Source organism: Anas platyrhynchos, chromosome Z (genome assembly GCF_047663525.1).
Source record: "Anas platyrhynchos isolate ZD024472 breed Pekin duck chromosome Z, IASCAAS_PekinDuck_T2T, whole genome shotgun sequence".
In the NCBI taxonomy this organism is placed as follows: Eukaryota; Metazoa; Chordata; class Aves; order Anseriformes; family Anatidae; genus Anas; species Anas platyrhynchos.
In genome coordinates, this window is record NC_092621.1 from 2,034,959 (window position 1) to 2,053,815 (window position 18,857).

The window sequence follows — 18,857 nt, forward strand, 5'->3', positions numbered from 1 at the left end:
TATACAGGTTTTGTCGTAGCATATTTTCCCTGAAGTTCCCCCTATTTCAGTCTTTGCTGATCTATAAACACGACCTTTTCAAAGAGCCATTAGCTTTTAAGAAAATACATCGCAGGTAACCCGCAGAGCTGCAGTTGCACCTTTATCTGACTAGCCGTGGAAGAAAACGTTTCTATTTCTGCCTCTTTAGCTCACGCATGGGTAGAGATGTGCTGTGCTCAGTGCGCCCCCGAAGAAGACAAGATCTTTCTTCACAAACATTAAAACCTATCATCATATATCAGCCGCTGCTCATACACTGGGCCTGTTTAATTCATAGAATCATAGAATCATAGAATATCCTGAGTTGGAAGGGACCCTTAAGGATCATCAAGTCCAACTCTTGACACCGCACAGGTCTACCCAAGTTCAGACCATGTGACTAAGTGCACAGTCCAATCTCTTCTTAAATTCAGTCAGGCTCGGTGCAGTGACCACTTCCCTGGGGAGCCTGTTCCAGTGTGCAACCACTCTCTCTGTGAAGAACCCCCTCCTGATGTCCAGCCTAAACTTCCCCTGCCTCAGCTTAACCCCGTTCCGGCGGGTCCTGTCGCTGGTGTTAATGGAGAAAAGGTCTCCTGCCTCTCGACACCCCCTTACGAGGAAGTTGTAGACTGCGATGAGGTCTCCCCTCAGCCTCCTCTTCTCCAGGCTGAACAGGCCCAGTGCCCTCAGCCGTTCCTCGTACGTCTTCCCCTCCAGGCCTTTCACCATCTTCGTAGCCCTCCTCTGGACACTCTCCAACAGTTTCATGTCCTTTTTATACTGTGGTGCCCAGAACTGCACACAGCACTCGAGGTGAGGCCTCACCAGCGCAGAGTAGAGCGGGACAATCACCTCCCTCGACCTACTAGCGATGCCGTGCTTGATGCACCCCAGGACACGGTTGGCCCTCCTGGCTGCCAGGGCACACTGCCGGCTCATATTCAACTTGCTGTCTACCACGACCCCCAGATCCCTCTCTTCTAGGCTGCTCTCCAGCGTCTCATTGCCCAGTCTGTACGTGCAGCCAGGGTTTCCCCGTCCCAGGTGCAGGACCCGGCACTTGCTCTTATTGAACTTCATGCGGTTGGCGATCGCCCAGCTCTCCAACCTATCCAGATCCCTCTGCAAGGCCTTTCCACCCTCATTCGAGTCCACAACTCCTCCAAGTTTGGTGTCATCAGCAAACTTGCTCAAAATACCTTCTATTCCTACATCCAGATCAGCTTCTAAATCATGTGAGGGACCGTTGCACACACGAGGAAGGATTAAATCTGTTTTCCTAGAGAATATCCCAGCGAGAGGGGGTACATTGGGATGTTTTCCATGGGCTTTTGCTCCATCCCCTTTGCTTAGGGGGAGGGATGATCAGGAGAAGAAGACCCTATGTAGACCTGGAAGAGAAAACTCTCTACTTTCGTGTTTGTTTTTCTTAACCAGGCTGCACAGTTCTTGGAAAACTCTGTTGTTCTGGGACTAATGGGGGCCTTTGGCTCTGTTGCAGAGTGCTTTTTGCACTTGAGTTTGTGTTCTTGCTTTTTTGAACCCCATGAACACCTTGAAAGAGGACGAAGTGGTAGCTCAAGATCTGCCTTTGCTGCTTTACTCCTTGGCCTGACCAGTTAAAAAAATGTATGTCAGGAATTCTCTAGTCTATTGAGTTTTATTATTTTATTTTTTTGAAGGAAAAGGGGGGAAAAAAGTCACAAATGGGCAATTTTTAACTCTTTTGCCTTCTGAGTTTTTCACCTCCACGTGGCACGAGCCTTCCATACAGTGGCATGAACCCAGTCCTCTACAACTACTGAAACCTTTCAAAAACAAAAGTTTAAAAGACTGGTTATGTATTTTTTGGCTGGATCTTGCTTACGGTATTGCTTTCTTCTTTTTTGGGGTGCCGGCCGCAGAACAAGGAATACAAACTTCTGAACGAGCAGCTCTCTACCCTCACGTCTGCCCACTCCTCTGAGGTGGAGAAGCTGAAGAAGGAGCTGGAGCAGTACCAGCAGAGCCAGCAGGGTGATGGCAACCAGCTCGTCAGCCTGCGGGAGGAGATGGAGCACCTCCGGCTGGAGCTGGAAAAAGCCCACGGCGAGAGGAAGGTGGTGGAAGACAGCTACGTGAAGGAGAAAGACCTGCTCAGAAAGGTGCGTGTGTTAATCATGTCCTATCTCATGTGGGTTTCTTGCAGGTGAAAGCTTTGCAAATCTGAAGGGGGAGAGCCTTAATTTTCTATCTTCAAATAGGAGAGAAATCCTTCAACTGGGAGAAAGAGAATTCAGTGTGGAGAGTTTAATATATATTTTTTTTTTCAAGCAAAAAGCCCAAATGCACATTTTACCCTGAATTACTTCACCGGCCAGGCTCATTCTGAAAAACCTTCACACCCATGCTTGTCGCCTGAGGTGTGGCTTTAATTTCCTCCTTCAAATAGTTGTGAATGATCCTTCTGCAATTGTAATTCCAAAACAAATGTTTTTCTCACGTCAACCCGAAGGTGAGTCGCTTTGAGGTAGGGGAAAAAGATCTGGGATTAGGGATCACCTCCCTCTGAGGGCACGTTTTGCACGTGTGCTTGTGCGTTGCCCCCACGTTGGAGGATGTGGACTGGGTGATTTTCTTCTCTCCGACCCCAAGCAAAAGGATCCTTTTTGTCCCTGGGCTCAGTTTGTTAGCTCATGGTTTTAGAGCCTTGTTGTGGTTTAACCCGGCCGGCAGCTAAACACCACGCAGCCGTTCGCTCACCCTCCCTCTCCGGGATGGGGGAGAGAAATGGGAAAGTGAAGCCTGTGAGTTGAGATAAAGACGGTTTATTAAGACAGGAAAATAATAATAACAACAATAACAATAATGATGACAATAGTCCCCTCCCAGCTCCTGCTGCACCCCCAGCCTGCCCGCTGGCAGGACAGAGCGAGAAGCTGAAACGTCCTTGGCTTGGTGTAAGCACTGCTCTGCAACAATTAAAACATCGGGGTGTTATCAGCACTCTTCTCATCCTAAGCCAAAAAACAGCACCCTACCAGCTCCTAGGAGGAAAATTAACTCTGTCCTAGCTGAAACTAGGAGAAGCCTGAAAGGACGTTTTATTTTGAAGGTGATGCGCTGGGGAAAACCGGCTTCTCTCTGTTCTCGATTGCAAATCCCCCTCCAGCACTCAGAAGAAAGGTTGTTTTAACAACTGAAGAAACGCTTTCAAAAAGCAGAAAACCAAAGCAAAAGCTTTCCCTTCTTGCAGCAGTGCCTATGGCTGAGTAAATACTGTGTAGCTTACCATGTCGATAAATGGTTTAATTATAAACCACGGCGGTTGTTTCCATTTCTAACAAGGAGTGCAGGCTCCCAGCTTTGACGTGAGCTTCCAATTGCTCCCTTCAGTTCCTTATCAGTGGGAAGACCTGAGAAAAAGCCAGGGAAATGTTGTGGTTATTGCTTTGCTCTAAGAAATGCATTTCATGCCAGCAGTGCCCTGGAAATGGCTGGCAGCAGGAGATGGGGCGAGCAGGTTTGTGGTCCTGTGCTGGAATAGTTTCAAAAGTGATGCTCAGAGGCTGGATCTCACAGCTGGAGGTCCAGACCCTGGAGGAAAGATGGTTAAAAACCTGCTCAGGAATTTTATCCCCTTCAGTGATCGGTTTCCCATAGAAAGATGGGCAGGAGGTGCAGAAGGCACCGGTGTTGCAGCAGGGCTCTGGGGCAAAGCTGTAAAAAGGGTCCAATATTTTGTCCAGTTTTGTCTTCCAACCATCATAACTTTGTCTTCTGGGTAAGAGAATTCATTATCAGCACGTCCTAGAGAACACTTGTAGAATAATATTCCTTATTCCATTAAGGAATATCCCATTATTCCTTATAATATCCCATTATTCCTTATCTTTTCCCTGTTGGGATAAATGAGGCGAGTTCTTCTCTGTGCTATTGCAGCATAGGTTATGGTTCCTCTCATTTTTTTTTTTTTAATTTCTTTTAAGAATCCTTCTGAACTTGAAGACATCAAAGCTGGTCTAATGTCTGCTAGGGCATTTATTCGAAGTGATACAAGAATGAGGGGATATAGCGAAGTTGTTGGTGCAAAAATCACAATTAAAATCATGGCTCAGTTCACACCATTTAAAAACAAACAAACAAACAAAAAAAAAACCAGGATTTTTCCATACCTTAAAATGTCTTTTCTTCACTTTCTCATTGTATTTTCAGTCTCCAGCTCTCCTACTGTACAGAGAGATGCGTGAAATCGTAGTCACAGAGCAAATGAATGGATCAGAGAGCAAGGGGCAGTGGGATGACACTAGTGAATGGATCAAAATTCATCAGGATGAACAAAATTACAGCACAGGAGACAGTCAGCTTCAGCCCAGTGTTGCTGTTAGGTGACAAGTGGCATCGTTTCTCTTAATTTTAAATAAAAAAGTAATAAAAAAAAAGGGTAAAAAACAATACAAACAAACTGTTTAGCAGGATTCAGTTCCAGTTTTCATTACTTTTTGCTAGGCGATTGGTGGTGTTAATAGTTGATATACAAAGCACACACCATGCCTCGCTGACCTGGAGCTTCTGCAGGGGTGTAAAGTGACTTGAATATGTGCGAGCAATAATTTTTGCCTTGTTCTGCAGCGTATCTCCGACCTGGAAGAAGAAAACGCCCTCCTGAAGCAGGAGAAAGAGGAGCTTAACAGCAGAATCCTCTGCCAGTCGGAAGGTAAGCAGAAAGGTTTATGGCTTGGTGGTTCCTGTGTGTGTTTCTCTGGGTGTAGAAAGCACCTTTTAGAGTTAGGCAGTGGCTGGCTGAAGCTTTCCAGTGCTTTTTGATGAGCGTGGGCACAGCTGAACCTCATCACCCCCAATACCTGGGGTTTCGATCGGGTGCATGAAATGAAGGGCATTTATATGATAAAATAAATAAAATTTATATGATAAAAAAAAATTATATGATAAAAATAAAATTTATATGATCAAATAAAAAAGATGCTGCTGTTGATTTCTTCCTATGTCCAATCTGGTGGTGGGAAGAAGCAGGCAGAGAAGTCTTTAAACGCAGTTACCATCAAAGACAATTCTTAAACATCAATATATTTCTGTCCTGTGCCAGCCTGTTTGCAAGTGGGTTTATGGCCAGCCTGTGGGAGCTGGAGCTGGCACGGCTGAGCCTTGCAGAAGAGCCAGAGCTGTTCCAAATAGGATCCAAGGAGTAGGATCTAAATGATAAGCCTTTAACTACTAACAAATGCTCATATGTATTTTAAAGGTTCTTGGCAGAGAGAGGTTTGCTAATTAGTCAATGTTATTGCACGTGTTTACAAGAAGTTCCTTTCAGAGATGAAGAGCACGACTCACTGTTGGTGTTTCTTATTTTGAAGATGAATTTGCACGAAGCACAGCTGAGGAAAACATCCAGATGAAGAAAGAGCTGGAGGAGGAGAGGTCTCGGTACCAGAACCTGATAAAAGAGTATTCGAGGCTGGAGCAGAGATACGACAACTTGAGGGATGAAATGACCATTATAAAGGTAACGAAGCTGAAATTATTCTCTTCTGTCCTGGCCATCGTGTCGGTGCTTGGATAACGTGGCTTACTCATCCCCAAAACACGTGGCAGATCTGATATTGTTGTGTGGTTTGGGCTTGAGGTTTCTAGGACCAAATGTTCATGCTGAAGCCAAACCATGCGTGTGTCTTGCAAAAGGATGCTGACATTTTCCACTTTCTGTTAACAATTTGGAGAAAGCAGTGAATCACAGCAGAAGCTGGCACCTGCATCTTGTTTTCCGTTTGGTTTCAGTGATGTTCACGTGCCAAGTGGGTGTTGAATTTGGAAAAAAACAAAAGCAAGGCATGAGAATTTCAAAGGGCAGAGTTCTTAGATTCAGCTTTGCTAAAGTTTTAGGGGAACTGCTGAAAATGAGCTGGTGGTTAGAGTGCTGCTGAGTTTGGTGGAAGGCTGAGCATGTAAAGGGAGCCCCGTGGGGTTGTGTGAACAGAATAATCTTGAGCTCAGCTTTGCATGTTCTCACTTAACAGGCATCTGGTGTCATGAGCAGCCTGTAATTCATGCAGGATTTTTAAAGCGAGCTTCTGGATCCCTTTATATTTTATTTTAATATAAGCCTACGTGTTAATATGAGCGTTATGGTAGGGCACAGGAGCCAGAAATTAGAAAATAGAGACAGTCCAGCCTGTCGAGAAGGTAACCTTACCGTACACAAATATTTGCTCAAAGAACCAGTGCTTTGTGAGGAATCCTTCCTTAAACACTGAAGGCGTTGTGTATCCGTGTTGCTCCTTGACAGCAAGCACCGGGGCACAGGAGGAACCCATCCAACCAGAGCAGCTTGGAGTCTGACTCTAATTATCCATCGATCTCCACCTCTGAGATAGGAGACACCGAGGATGTGATTCAGCAGGTGGAGGTACGGCTGCTGTTCTGTTATTTTTGTGTTCCTGAGGGGAAGCCAACTTCATCTGATGAACCGTGGCTTCAGGTTCTAGCATAATATCAAGGCAAGCAGTATTGGCCGTGCTCTAATATTAAATATTCAATTAAAAACCAACCAAACAAAAAAAGCCCACTAATTAAAAATGCCTGAGCCCCTTCTAGCCAAGTATTTATCTTTTTAACCATGGCCTCAAGCAGCCAGCTTATCTAATGGATGTGCAATAATCAATAATTTATTAAAATGGGTCGACTGGGACATTAAAAGTCGTTTAAAGAGAGTTTCTTCTTCAGGAGGTTGGGACGGATAAAGCAGCCATGGACATGAGCCTCTTCCTAAAGCTACAGAAGCGAGTGAGGGAGCTCGAGCAGGAGAGGAAGAAGCTGCAAACCCAGCTGGAGAAGAAGGAGCAAGAAAGCAAGAAAGCCCAGGTAAGGGATGCCTTTGAATTAGTAGGAATATTTCAGGTTTATAACTGGCTTGCCTTGGTTGCCTGAGGACACAATATAGGAACTGAGTTTTAGGAGCACCAAGGTCACATTAAAAGGCAGAAAATCCATCGAGGAAACAGAGAGGAACTTTTTTTTGGCAGCTGATGACAATTAGACGAGAGAACAGATTTTTTTTTTCTGACAAAATGCTTATTTTAACACATTTAGGACAGTATCTCAAGTGAGCCTAAAGATAGAACGGAAAACGTTCAAGAGGGTTCTTTGGGAGGCGGTGGAAACCCAAAACACATTTCAAATCCCAGTTCCTGTGGCTTTTGTGACCACATCTGGCAGGGATTCATCGCAGGCTAAAACAGCACGATAAATCAGAAATAGCAAGATAGCTGCTAGCAGAGTGTGTTTTTCCTTTCCTCTGTTTTGCAGGACAGGGGCTGCCTTTGATACGTTCTTTCTTCCCTATGGAACCCAAGCTCTTTCTGTATTTTGGCTAGTTTGCCTGGAAGCCATTTAAAACAAATAAAATTGCTGTTACGGACAGCTTGATGGTAACTGAGAGGCAGGACTCGGTCCTGTCTTGTCACTGAAATGTGAAAATTCATCTCTCTAGAAAATGAGCGAGCTCATTTATGGCACGGAGGGAGCTTTTGATGGCAGTTTGTGTGTAGGTTTTCCCCTGCAGAGCTCTGAGCTTCGTTATAGGGCAATGTGTGGGGAGATGATGCACGCTGGGTCTGTGCTTATAGGGTCCTGAAGCAATAAACGTGCTACTATATGAAACCCTAAGCAAATGCCTTCATATTGGTTGCGTAATGGAAGCATCCAGGGCTTCTGGTGCTTTGTTGGGCAATTATTTTATTTATCTTTAGTGTGAGATCTATTGCATTTGTCAACAAACACATAGGAGACTCAACAAAAGCCTCAGTGGCAATTATTCACTTGGCTCACCAGATATTCCCACTGATCCTCTCTAGCAGCTTGCGGGAGATGTGTGAAATGGGAAAGCTGCAACAAGCCACGGTTATCAAGATATTAACAAGAAATTAAGCCATTTTCTCCCCAAGCAGCCCCAGCTACGTGGACCTTGGACTCCATCTAACGCCAATTAATAACATTATTCTTGCTGAGCTGGCTGGTTCAGCCCGATCAGCTCCTCTGGCTCCTCTTTAATACCAACTTCTCTCTTCAACCCCTGCAGGTAATCGAGACGAAGACCGAAATGACTTCGGACCACGAAGATTTTGCCTACAACAGTCTGAAGGTGAGCGAGGGGCTCGTACTCGAGAGCATACCTCTAGCAGCAGCTTTTTCTGGCACTTGGTCCATCCAATTTTTAGGCTCTGAACGTGCTATTTTTGTTGAGTTTCATTAGTACCTCTGTGCAGCCCACTGGATCAGCTTCAGGATCATTGCCCAAGTGTCTTTCTGTTGGATAAACGTGGCTGTGAAGGTTTTAAGTCAGATCTTTGACTTGACCTTGTAAAGCAAAACGAAATTGCAGGATGGAAAGGGAAAACCTTGATGTTGCACCGCAAGAGCTCTTTAGGGATCTCCAGCACGGTGTTTTTTCAGGATTTCCATCGTGATGTTCTCACCGTGGCTGTAGGAAAATGAGCTGAAGGAGGCAAAAATGAACAACCAGCTCTAAGAGCTTGTTTTAAATCCGTACAGTGCTCAGCAAGAGAAAGACAGACTCTGCTGGACCCACTCGTGATTTTCTGGCAATTTCTGGCAAGTGGGTGATTTTCTGGCAAAAAAAATTCAGACCAGCAGTGGCACGTGGGGTTTGAGGTGAATTCAGGTCTAGGAGAAACCATAGAAAAGCTAGGAGCAGTTCCTTCAAATGACATTGTGGCAGGAAACGTCTTCCTAAAGGAGAGGATTTTCCATTCCCTATAGATGAGTTGAAATACACGGCTCCTTTGAGAGTCATGTGCCATCAAATTTATTTTTCCCTTGTGCCAGCTTAAAAAGTTTTTACATGGAGGAGCTGGTGTGTAAAAGCTGCACGTGGTGAATTCCTCCTTATTAGGAGTCCTTTATAATGGATAAAGAGAGTTTTTAGTTGCTGCTGTCCTAAAATGTGCCCAGCCAGCTGTAAGGTAGGGCTGGAGGATGGGAAACTCCTTGTTTATTCTCCTGGGGAGATCCTGGTGGCAGGTGTGTCTCTGAGTTATGCATGCACAACACAAATTTCTGTGAAAAATGTATTTTCTGGGTGGCTTTTTCTGCCTGGGAGAGTGGGAACGAAAGCACCGAGAAGTCCTTGCACTGACTTTGTGCTCCTAGCAGGAGCAGAAAGCCTAGTTTGATTTCTCTCTCCTCACATAGCTGGGATGCTCTTGAATTTGTAAGCTCATCATTAAATAAGCTTCTATAGAGGGTGTTTTTTATTTCTCCTATCGAGGACCAGAAATAGAATAGGGAATGAATTGCTGTCACAGCAGCACTAACCTCAGATTTATGGAGGTTCACCCTTCTAGCGCTGCTGTCCAGGCATCTTCCTAGATGCCTACAACCAGCCTTTGGAGTTAGGAGTGTGGCTGACCTGCAAGAAAAGCAAGCAAGGCTTCTCCAGCAAAAAAATCAAAAACCATTTGGGTAGAAAAATCAATTAATGCCTTGCTTCTTCCCCTTCATCTGGCTGAGCCTGCCCAGAAGAGTTCAAGGTGAGTCAACGCTTGAGCTACCCAGCAAGAGTTAAACCCTTCTTGGTGAAGATTTCCCATCGTGTACACGCTCTCCAAACTTCTTTTAGAAACACTTCACTGAAAAGCTTGAGCTGTGGTTGATGTGGACGTGGAGGAATTGCCGGATCGAACGCATTTCTTACAATTTTTTAAATGACAGATGGCTTTAAGTACCTGAATGTGCTCTGTTAATGATGGTGTTTGTTCATCCAGGAGAGGGCTGGCTGTCCAGATGCCAGATCAGCTCTTCTGTTCACACCTCTGCTGCTATTTATAATCTGGAAGGATTTATAATTATAACACCCGTTTCCTATGGAAATAAGGTTTGCACAGCTGTACGAGCTACACGCTGTATAAATTGCATAAACTGCCCCCATCCCCCCCAGTGGCTTTCAGATTCATTAGCCAAAGCTGCTAATGAGGTAGATATCCCATAGTTAACAAGAAAGCTGTGGGATGGGCCAGAAGGCAGTGGGGGGAGAGAGGAACCCGCATCTCCTGGGGGAGAGGTTGTGCTGTTGTAGACACTGGAGAATCCCAACCGAGCTCGGTCCCTAGGGAAGGGGAATCCACGCCACACACCGAGCTAGAGGCTGTCTAGCTGCCCAAATTTGTTATTCCTCTCTCTCCTACTGTCACGAAAGAGCAAAGGAGCCCTTCAGTTGTCTCAGCAAAACATCACCGCTCACGCATCTTTATTCGGGGGGAGCGGCTGGTGTAAAACCTGCACGGTGTCGACCCCGTCTGTCAAATGCCAGCAGCTGACAAGATAGCAGGGAGAGAAAATCCTTTAACTGCAAATGTGATGGGGAGAATTACGGGCTGGGTGACAGAGGAAGATGCAGTGGGAATTCAAACCTGAGGGGATGTTGGCAATGGGAAGGGCCGTGTAAGACCGCACCTTGCGGCGTATCTAAGGACAGCCAGAAATGAATTAAACATTGTGGGGTTTTGTGGTGATTTCTTGATTAAGAAGGAAAAGGGGTAGAGAGGAAAAAATGCGTTTGGGTTCTCTATTGGGTTGATTTTGTGTTTAGAAATAATGCCAATGAATAATGCCAATTCTCCTCTGTGTCACCACATGAGATTAAATAGCACCAAGCTATTGATTGCAGAAAAAATATTTTCTGAAGGGTGATTTGGGGCAGGAATTGATGGTTCAGCTGGGATCATCATCACGAGAGGCATCTTAGAAGCAGATGAGGCAGTCAACCCGTTGCTCGGCAGTTTCGCTCAATCTTGTGATGGTTTGGTGTTTTCCAGAGGCAAGAGCTGGAGTCGGAGAACAAGAAGCTGAAAAACGAACTTAACGAGCTGAGGAAAGCTATCGCAGACCGAGCAACCCAGAACAACTCTTCCAACGATGTTCAGGACAGTTATAATCTCTTGCTGAATCAGCTGAAGTCGGCCAACGAGGAGCTGGAAGTGCGGAAGGAAGAAGTGCTCATCCTGAGGTCGCAGATAATGAAGGCGGCCCAGCAGAAAGAGCCGGGCAAAAATACGGTAAAGGAGAGGATAATGGGATTTCTCTTGCCTTTTCCCATTCCGGGAAACATTGAGGTGATCCTGGTGATGTTTTGTGACAACCAACCTGTTCCGCAAGGAAACGGGATGGTGGAAAATGGTTTCTGGACCAGATTCTGCTCGTGTGATGCTGGTGCAGTTGTGGTGTCTCTACTGGCACGTAGGCAAGGGAAGAGTTTGACCCTTCTCACGAAGGCTTTTTTGTTTAAAGCCTGCTCTGACCGAAGGGTGCATTTTCTGAAACTCTCACTTGGGTTTTTTAATTCACCACTTTATCCTCCCTTGAGGTTTTAGGATGTTTTTGTGTTTTGGGCCACACACGGGCACTCCTTATCTCCCTTCTGGGTTCTCTTCATCCTCCTTTCATCTTCTTTCATCCTCTTGCACGTATGAATTTGTAGGAACCCTCTAGTTTGAGGGATGCCCTGAGGGAGCTCCATTACTCGTGGGACTTGTTCAGTTTTGGGGACCTTGAGGGATGTTCAGGAGGTCACGCTGCTGTGTTTTTCGTGTTGAATTTAGGAGCCCATCACCAGCCCTGCCAGCTGGCCCAACAGTGACAAGCACATCGACCAGGAGGACGTGATCGAGGCCTACCAGGGGATATGCGAGACGAACCGGTAAGCGCGGCCCAAACTCTTCCAGCAGTTTGGAGGACTGAGGAAAGCGTGAGAGATGGGATCTGGTCCTAAATTACCAAAATATTTTGGAGAGTTAGCAGCTTCTGGGTTCTGTTCTGGGGCTGGGGACGAGGACAGGCCGTAAAGATGGGACTGAAGATGCTGGTCTCCTCACGGGTGAGGTGCCCTCGTCTTTGGGCCAGTGCCTCCCCAAGGGAAGGCAGGTGTGGGACGGGTGGAAAAGCCAACGTAGAAGTGAGCAAAACTGGATTTGGGCTTGTACTGGGGGAGAACAAAGGCAGGGATTGTGCTGCCAGGTTAGGAATCTGTTTGAAGAGCTCCTGAGTGGGTGTTTTAAGGGAAAATTTCCCTGTCTCTGAGCCTTTCCTATCCCTCTGGCTCAGCCCTGATTTGGGGAGAGCTGAGCTTTCCCACTCTTCTGCTTCTGTGACGGAAAAAGTCAAGGAAGCAACAGGTAAAAACTGAAACTTCTCTTCCACTGCATAATTAGTAGCAAGAAGGAAGATTTGGAAAATTTGATTTACTCATTTCAAGCAATTCCTCATGCTGTGCTGGGAAGGAATTTGTCACCATCTGTCTGTATGGTACCAGAGGGTTTATACTGCGAGGCATTAAATCAATCCTTGCCACCATCCAGGAGGATATAAAGTGAAAAGATAGCGCCTTGCAAGAAGGCAAAATTACTTAGATTAAACTGCGAGGTCACATGTAAAGTAAATGTTTATTTTACTGCGTGGGAATTGAATCTTTATCTCCTTTTCTTTGACAAATGCAGATATTTCCTACCCAATTTGCATTCAACAAGGTATTTGGGGGACAGAACCGTTGTGGATGAATGGCTTTTAACAAACACGGGTTGCTTTGCCACTTTGCAAACTGGCTGCAGTAGGTCGTTAGCACACCAGGCTGGGAAAGGCCGTGACTTAATTAGGATTGTATTCATGCCTGTATGAATATGAGCCGAGACACGCCATCTATGAACGTGACACGAACAATTATGAAGAGCTGCGTAATGGTTTTGGAACTTGGTGGACACAAAAGCGTGATGGGGAATCGTTTGTGCCTTTTTTTTTCCCCCCACTTTGTTGCTACTGAATATTTGCTTTCCTAAAGTGAACTTGCTGAGCAATCTTTTAGCCCTCCTGCGGAGTAGGGGTGGGGAGATTGATTTAGTTTGCAGACCTGACTGCTGCAGTGAGGATGGAATCAAGCTCAGAAATCACCCGAAATGCTCAAACCATCTGATTTTCCACGATACTAAGAATCTCTTTTCCTTGCAAGTGCACGAGTGAGCTGCAATTTAAAAATTCATGCGATGACCTCAGCAATTTTTCATCTCTTGAGGTTTCGGAGGGGAAATCTGCAGTCTCCAGGCTCAGTTTCCTATTACCCTGGTTTGCCTTTAATGTGAAGCTGGGCTGGAGAAACAGCTCCTGTAACGTGGTAGCAGTAGCTCGAGGTATGATCAGCGAGGTTTTTGGTGGTGATTTATCCAGTGGCTTGTAAATCACCACCAGCTTCCCCGTGGTACGGTTCCCTGTGCATTTGTTTGGATATTGGGTAGGTTTATAAGCTGTAGGCTGGAGCTGGTGGCAATAAAAGAGACGAAAACGAATGCTCAGGGAGCACGGGCTGTTGTTTTGGGGGGCTATAAATTAACATTCCCTCCCCCCAGCACCAGTCTGGAAGAAAAAAAACCCACACAACTGCTTTCTCTTTAATCTTCATCAATAAATAAATATTTCGAGGAGAAGCTTTTCTGGTGGGATTGCAATTCTGAAGTGGGATTGCAATTCTGAAAGAGGACTGATGAGCAAGAGCCACTTTTTCAGTGAGTATTTCCATTATTTTTTTTACCTCTTGCTCTCACCCCTAACTAAAGGGGATGTTCTTACCACTGGGGCAAACCTGTGGGTCACTCCTAGCTTGGAGTCGTCATATCTCAGCTGTTTAGGATGTGACGAATGCAGCTTTATTGTGGGGAGCATGCCAAATTTTACTGAATTCACCGAATGCCTGATTCATCTGGGAATTTAAATGCAGCAGGAGGAAAACGGGAAGAGCTGCCAGGTGCTGCTAACCCAGCCCGTGGAGCGGTTCTGTTTCTCCCTGCTGCTCTCGAGGGAAACCCTTTGATGCCAGGTCAAGGGGAACCTTGAATTAAAAGCAGCCCTTTGTAAATTCAGTGAACTCAGCTTTTTTTTTTTTTTTTTTTTTTTTTTTTGACTTTCAGCAGCTAAAGAACAAAGCACCAAGTGAGCTTCCAGCTCATTTTCTGCTTTAATAACAGAATGCAAACCTCCGTAGTCTCTTTGTTCCCCCATTTTAGTTCTTGGGATCTTTCTTTCCAGGCTGTTTGATCTCGCTGGAAACAGGGGGCCTCTGAAAGGCCAGGCGATGATGTTAGAGATAACCACAGCGTGCACTATTTTTCTGTTCAATCCAAAACAAATTTGCATTTTCAGGTGAAATGCCCCTTCCTCTTAAGGTGATAATGATCTGAAGAGGATAAAAATGAACATTTCTGGGGTTTGGTACACTCGCATCTCCTTCAAGCTACTTGCATCAGGCCACACAGAGGCTTTGTGAAATTTTTGGAGAAACGAGGCTTTGTGATTTGCATCCTTTCAACTCAGTTCAGGCTTGTCTGAGCGAAGCATTTAGCATTTTAGGAAATGATTACGGCACGTGCACTAATTAATCCAGTTAGCAAGGAAGGACCCCTAATGACTTTTAATGCCTCAGTCGATACGAACGTCTGGGAGAAGGAGATCTCAAGGATTTCAAAGTTGGTGCCACGTTGATGAACACAAACCAAAGCTTATTTCCCAGGGCAGCTTTATCTCAGTATAATTGCACTCCCTTGAATTCCCAGGCTGAAATCTGAGGACCTTTTCCTGGGTTTTCACTTGTTTTCCATGTCTAAATCCATGTTCTGTTAGGATCATCTGGACATCCAAAGACCTGGCTAATAGATTAATGCAAACCAGACCAATAAAGCTTCCCCCCATATCTGTCAGACCACAGATCCTGTCGGAAACCTGCGATGTATGGGGAAAAATGGGGTTTTAATCAAAATTCATACATATGGCTCCACCAGCTGGATTGGCTAGAAGAGCTGGCTGGTGTTGAATTGCCACTCCGGGACAGCAGCAGCGAGACACCTCCCAAATCCTTTTGTGGCAGTGCTGCAACACCCCAAAACCTTTCTAATTCCCCATATAGGGCTGATTAATGTCCATTATTGAGGTTTGTATCAGCGAGTGTGGATTTAAAGGCAGAGTTTTCCTTGCCAGGGAATGGCACCTACCACAGCTCTTCGCAAAACAGGAGATGCGTATTGGCTCGATTCCCTTTTTCTCCGAAATCTCAATGATATGTTAAGCAATTTATTATTATTATTATTTCCCAAAAGAGAAAATATTGTCAAGCTGGAGTTGAAACCGAGCAAAATCTCAGTGTAGGAAGTGCACCTGGACAGGTTCACCCAACAACACTTCTTTGAAATGCATTCGACGCCTCATAAAAAAAGAGAAATGAGTTCCCTGCCTTTCTGCCTAGATGGATGTGGGGAAATTGGATCTCATATGGATGTAAGAGAAGCTGGGGAAACAAATATCCAAAGGAGGTTTGGATCCAAGGCTGCCCTGAAGAAAGGCTGAGGTGTTTGGCTTGATGACTGAGAAAACCCTTGACTGAAATAATTTATTTTAGACCAGTGACAATTTCTGTAGAAGGAAAGAAATAGATGAAGATGTCTTTTGCTTGATCAGAAAAAAAAAAAAAATATTATTAATGAAATGTGCCAGGGTACAGAAGGTCTGGAAGAGAAAAGGGGTGAAGTACCCACTTATGAGTGAGATGTTTTGAGTAGGGCTGAATGAAAAACCCCAAAATATGTTAGGAGGTACATGAGCAAATAACCCTTCCCTTTAGTCCTCGGTTTGGCTTTGCCAGACCCGTGGAGAGGTCTGCAAGAGTTGAAGTGGTGTAGAAGTACCAGCCGGTGTTATTTTGGGGTGATTTTGAACCTGGCTCCTTAAAAAATCGTGTCCTTAAAAAATAATAAAAAAAAAACAAGGGTTCTGCTCTTCTTCCCCTTCTATTTCAATTGACCTTTTGTCTCTCTCTGTCCTCTTGTTCCCTTTTTTTCTGTCCTTTATTTCTAGCAAGACTGAGGACTGGGGTTATCTCAATGAAGATGGAGAGCTCGGCTTGGCTTATCAAGGTTTAAAGCAAGTTGCCAGGTCAACCGCTTTCTTTTTTTTCCCCTCTTCTTCCTCTCCCCCCTTTCTCTTTCCGTTTCATTTCTTTCTTTTCCTCTGCCTGTTGCCTTCTGTGGGAGCAGCTAGAGGGGGAATATATGAAAAGGGGAAGGATCCGAGACCCTCCTTTAATTTTTAAGAGGAGATTGTGGCTGGGCACAGCTCCTGGTGGTGGCTGAGCTCAGTTGGACTCATTGGGGCAGGACTTGAAGCCTCCACATCTCCTGGGGATGCTGGTGCTTCTCAAAGGATCTCTTATACCCAAGCTGGTGGATGTTTGGGAACACAAATGGAAATGAAAGCAAGGCAGGAGGACTCATGGGGTCTTCTTCTGGTTCGATACAGTGCTCCAAAGAGCTAATAATTAGCTGTTAATCAGTCTATAGGGCAGTTAGGGGGCTCCAAATCCATGATTTTCATAAAAAACATTAAACGAGCTGATTGAAAACACTATTTAGAGGATAAGTCATAATAATCTTTTGTATATCATCTAAAGCAGTCCCATCTGGAGAGATCGGGGTAAAACCAGGCAATAACGGGAAAAATAAGCGATGATTTTTTTACTTTTCAAAGGAGGAGCCCAAGTTCATAGAAGGAACACGTTCTTGAGGGGTAGCTCATGGTTAAACTGAATGCACACGAAGAAATAAAGTGAAAATTAGATGCTTGATACTTATTTCATAGCGGGCTTGTATTTTCCGAGCCTATTAAGGACATAAATCCTGACAACATGATTACAAGGCTGGGTGCGTTATTGTCTCTGTTTTCACAGTTGGAAAAGATCCTTTTGTATCTCTGGCTGGAAAATGGGGGTTGCAACTGGCTTAAAAAAAAAAAAAACAAAAAAAAAAAAAACAAGCAAAAAAAAACCCAACTGTAATAAAACCCTACAACGAAACACGCTTAATAAGGAAGTTCTGGGATTTTTTTCCCCCTTTCCCATCTTCTTTCAAAACTGTTTAATCTCCCGTAGAGTAAATGATAGATTCATGTGAGTTATAGCCATACTGCCCCCTTTTGTGTCATTTTTATAGGGAGGTTGACTGGAAACATCTCCCAACTTGGCTGATTTTGAAGGATCTTAACTCAAATGATGGATACTGCCACGATACCGAAATAAATCCCTGATGGCTCTGGTCCTTTTCTCAGGTTGCTGGAAGCACAGCTCCAGGATCAGAGAAGAGAGCACGAGGAGGAGGTGGAAGCTCTGCAAAACCAGGTGGAGGCGATGAAAGAAGAGATGGAGAAACAGCAGCAGGCTTTCCTGCAGACCCTGCAGCTCTCTCCAGAGGCTCAGGTGGAGTTTGGACTCCAGCAGGAAATCACACGGCTCACCAACGAAAACCTGGTAAGAGACTGCTGAAAAGAGACACAAAACACGAAGGGGAGGCACCTGGGGGTCTTCCAACCCTCCTAAACCCTCTGCAGGCTCCTTCAGCATCTCCCCCTGGTGCTGTTGGTGCTCTTTGGAGCATCCATACCCTTGAGCTGTTTGGTGCCCAAGGCTTTTGTCGCTCCTGTGTCCTTTATTCTTTTTTTCTGAACCTGCCTACGTGTGGCACTGCCTACCAAAAGACACCGCTGAAGTTGCTGGTGGCCCCTCCGCTCTGTAATTAGGCAATAAGGCAACGTCAGCCTTTCTTTTTGCTTCTAGCAACACAATTTTCCTCTGTCAAAACACTCGTGTCGTGTGTTACTGATACACAGAGCAGCCCGTGAGCTCCTGGCTGCCAGTGACTCCAGCCTCAAACTCACCTCAGATGACTTGTGCTTGTTCTTTTTCCTTTTCTCTTTAAACCCACTGCGCCTTCCGTTTTCCAGGATCTTAAAGAACTGCTGGAGAAGCTGGAAAAGAATGAGAAGAAGCTGAAGAAGCAGCTGAAGATTTACATGAAGAAGGTCCAAGATTTTGAAGGTGAATTGGGTGGGGGAACAGCGCTCTGCTTTGGCTCCTTGGAGGCTGCAGCTTCCCTTTCCTTCCCCCCGTTCTCTGTTGATGCTGTGATAAATCACAGAACCCCTAATCTCTGAAAACGAGGCATTAAGGGAAATTAAGCTGAAAAACTGGCAAATTTCCACAGCTGGCACAGCTGCTCTTTGTCAGTGTGCTTTGCATGCAGCCGGCTGGTGTTTCCTCATATACATGCGTGCTGGTCTCTTCTGTTTTATTAACATATTATGGGTGCACAGCGCTTAATATTGTACCTTTGTGGCACTTAGTTCGGCTTTACAGCCAGCCTGAAGCTGAGATGCTTAGGTATTTTTCATTGCCTGGCCTTTTTTTTCCTCCCCTTCCATGAAAATGATGCATTAACAAGTTTCCCGTGGGGTTACCGGTTACCACCTTCTAACTGCAGCCCACGGTTCCTTGGAAAATAGCAACTGACTTCATCTTTTACTCTTTAGGCCTGACTTCTGGGCTCTTTCTTTCGCTCAGTAGACTGGTAACTCAAGATTTTGTAACTTAGGACCCGCTTCTCTAAATTTTTATAGGTCTAAGTTAAAGGGTTTATTGGAAGCTTTCTATAAAACACGCTGCTGCCTGCTCTAAGGCCAACGAATTTTGGAGACCTGGGCCAAGATGCTTTACAACTAGTCCTCGGTCACCAGATGCTATGTTTCACCCTCATTTCACCCTCCTTTCTCCTTGCAGCGTACCAAGCCATGGTCCCAGAGGAGAGGAGGCAACACGAGCGTAACAGGCAGGTTGCTGTCCAGAGGAAGGAGAAAGATTTCCAGGGGATGCTGGAATATTACAAGGAAGATGAGCCGCTCCTCATCCGAAACCTCATCACAGGTGAGGAGTTTGCTCTTGTCTGGCTCCTCCTGCTCTCACC

At 45.3% G+C, this 18,857-nt stretch overlaps 1 protein-coding gene across 1 annotated transcript in view; it reads left to right on the plus strand.

Moving 5' to 3' along the window:
* MYO5B (myosin VB) overlaps positions 1–18,857 on the plus strand; it is a 71,249-nt gene that overhangs the window by 42,825 nt on the left and 9,567 nt on the right. The window contains exons 22-32 of the mRNA XM_038170619.2: positions 1,929–2,168; positions 4,636–4,720; positions 5,379–5,527; positions 6,308–6,427; positions 6,745–6,882; positions 8,099–8,161; positions 10,854–11,093; positions 11,637–11,734; positions 17,170–17,368; positions 17,842–17,935; positions 18,674–18,817. Of these exons, the coding sequence (XP_038026547.2) occupies positions 1,929–2,168; positions 4,636–4,720; positions 5,379–5,527; positions 6,308–6,427; positions 6,745–6,882; positions 8,099–8,161; positions 10,854–11,093; positions 11,637–11,734; positions 17,170–17,368; positions 17,842–17,935; positions 18,674–18,817 (1,570 nt within the window). The remainder of the gene's footprint in view (positions 1–1,928; positions 2,169–4,635; positions 4,721–5,378; positions 5,528–6,307; positions 6,428–6,744; positions 6,883–8,098; positions 8,162–10,853; positions 11,094–11,636; positions 11,735–17,169; positions 17,369–17,841; positions 17,936–18,673; positions 18,818–18,857) is intronic.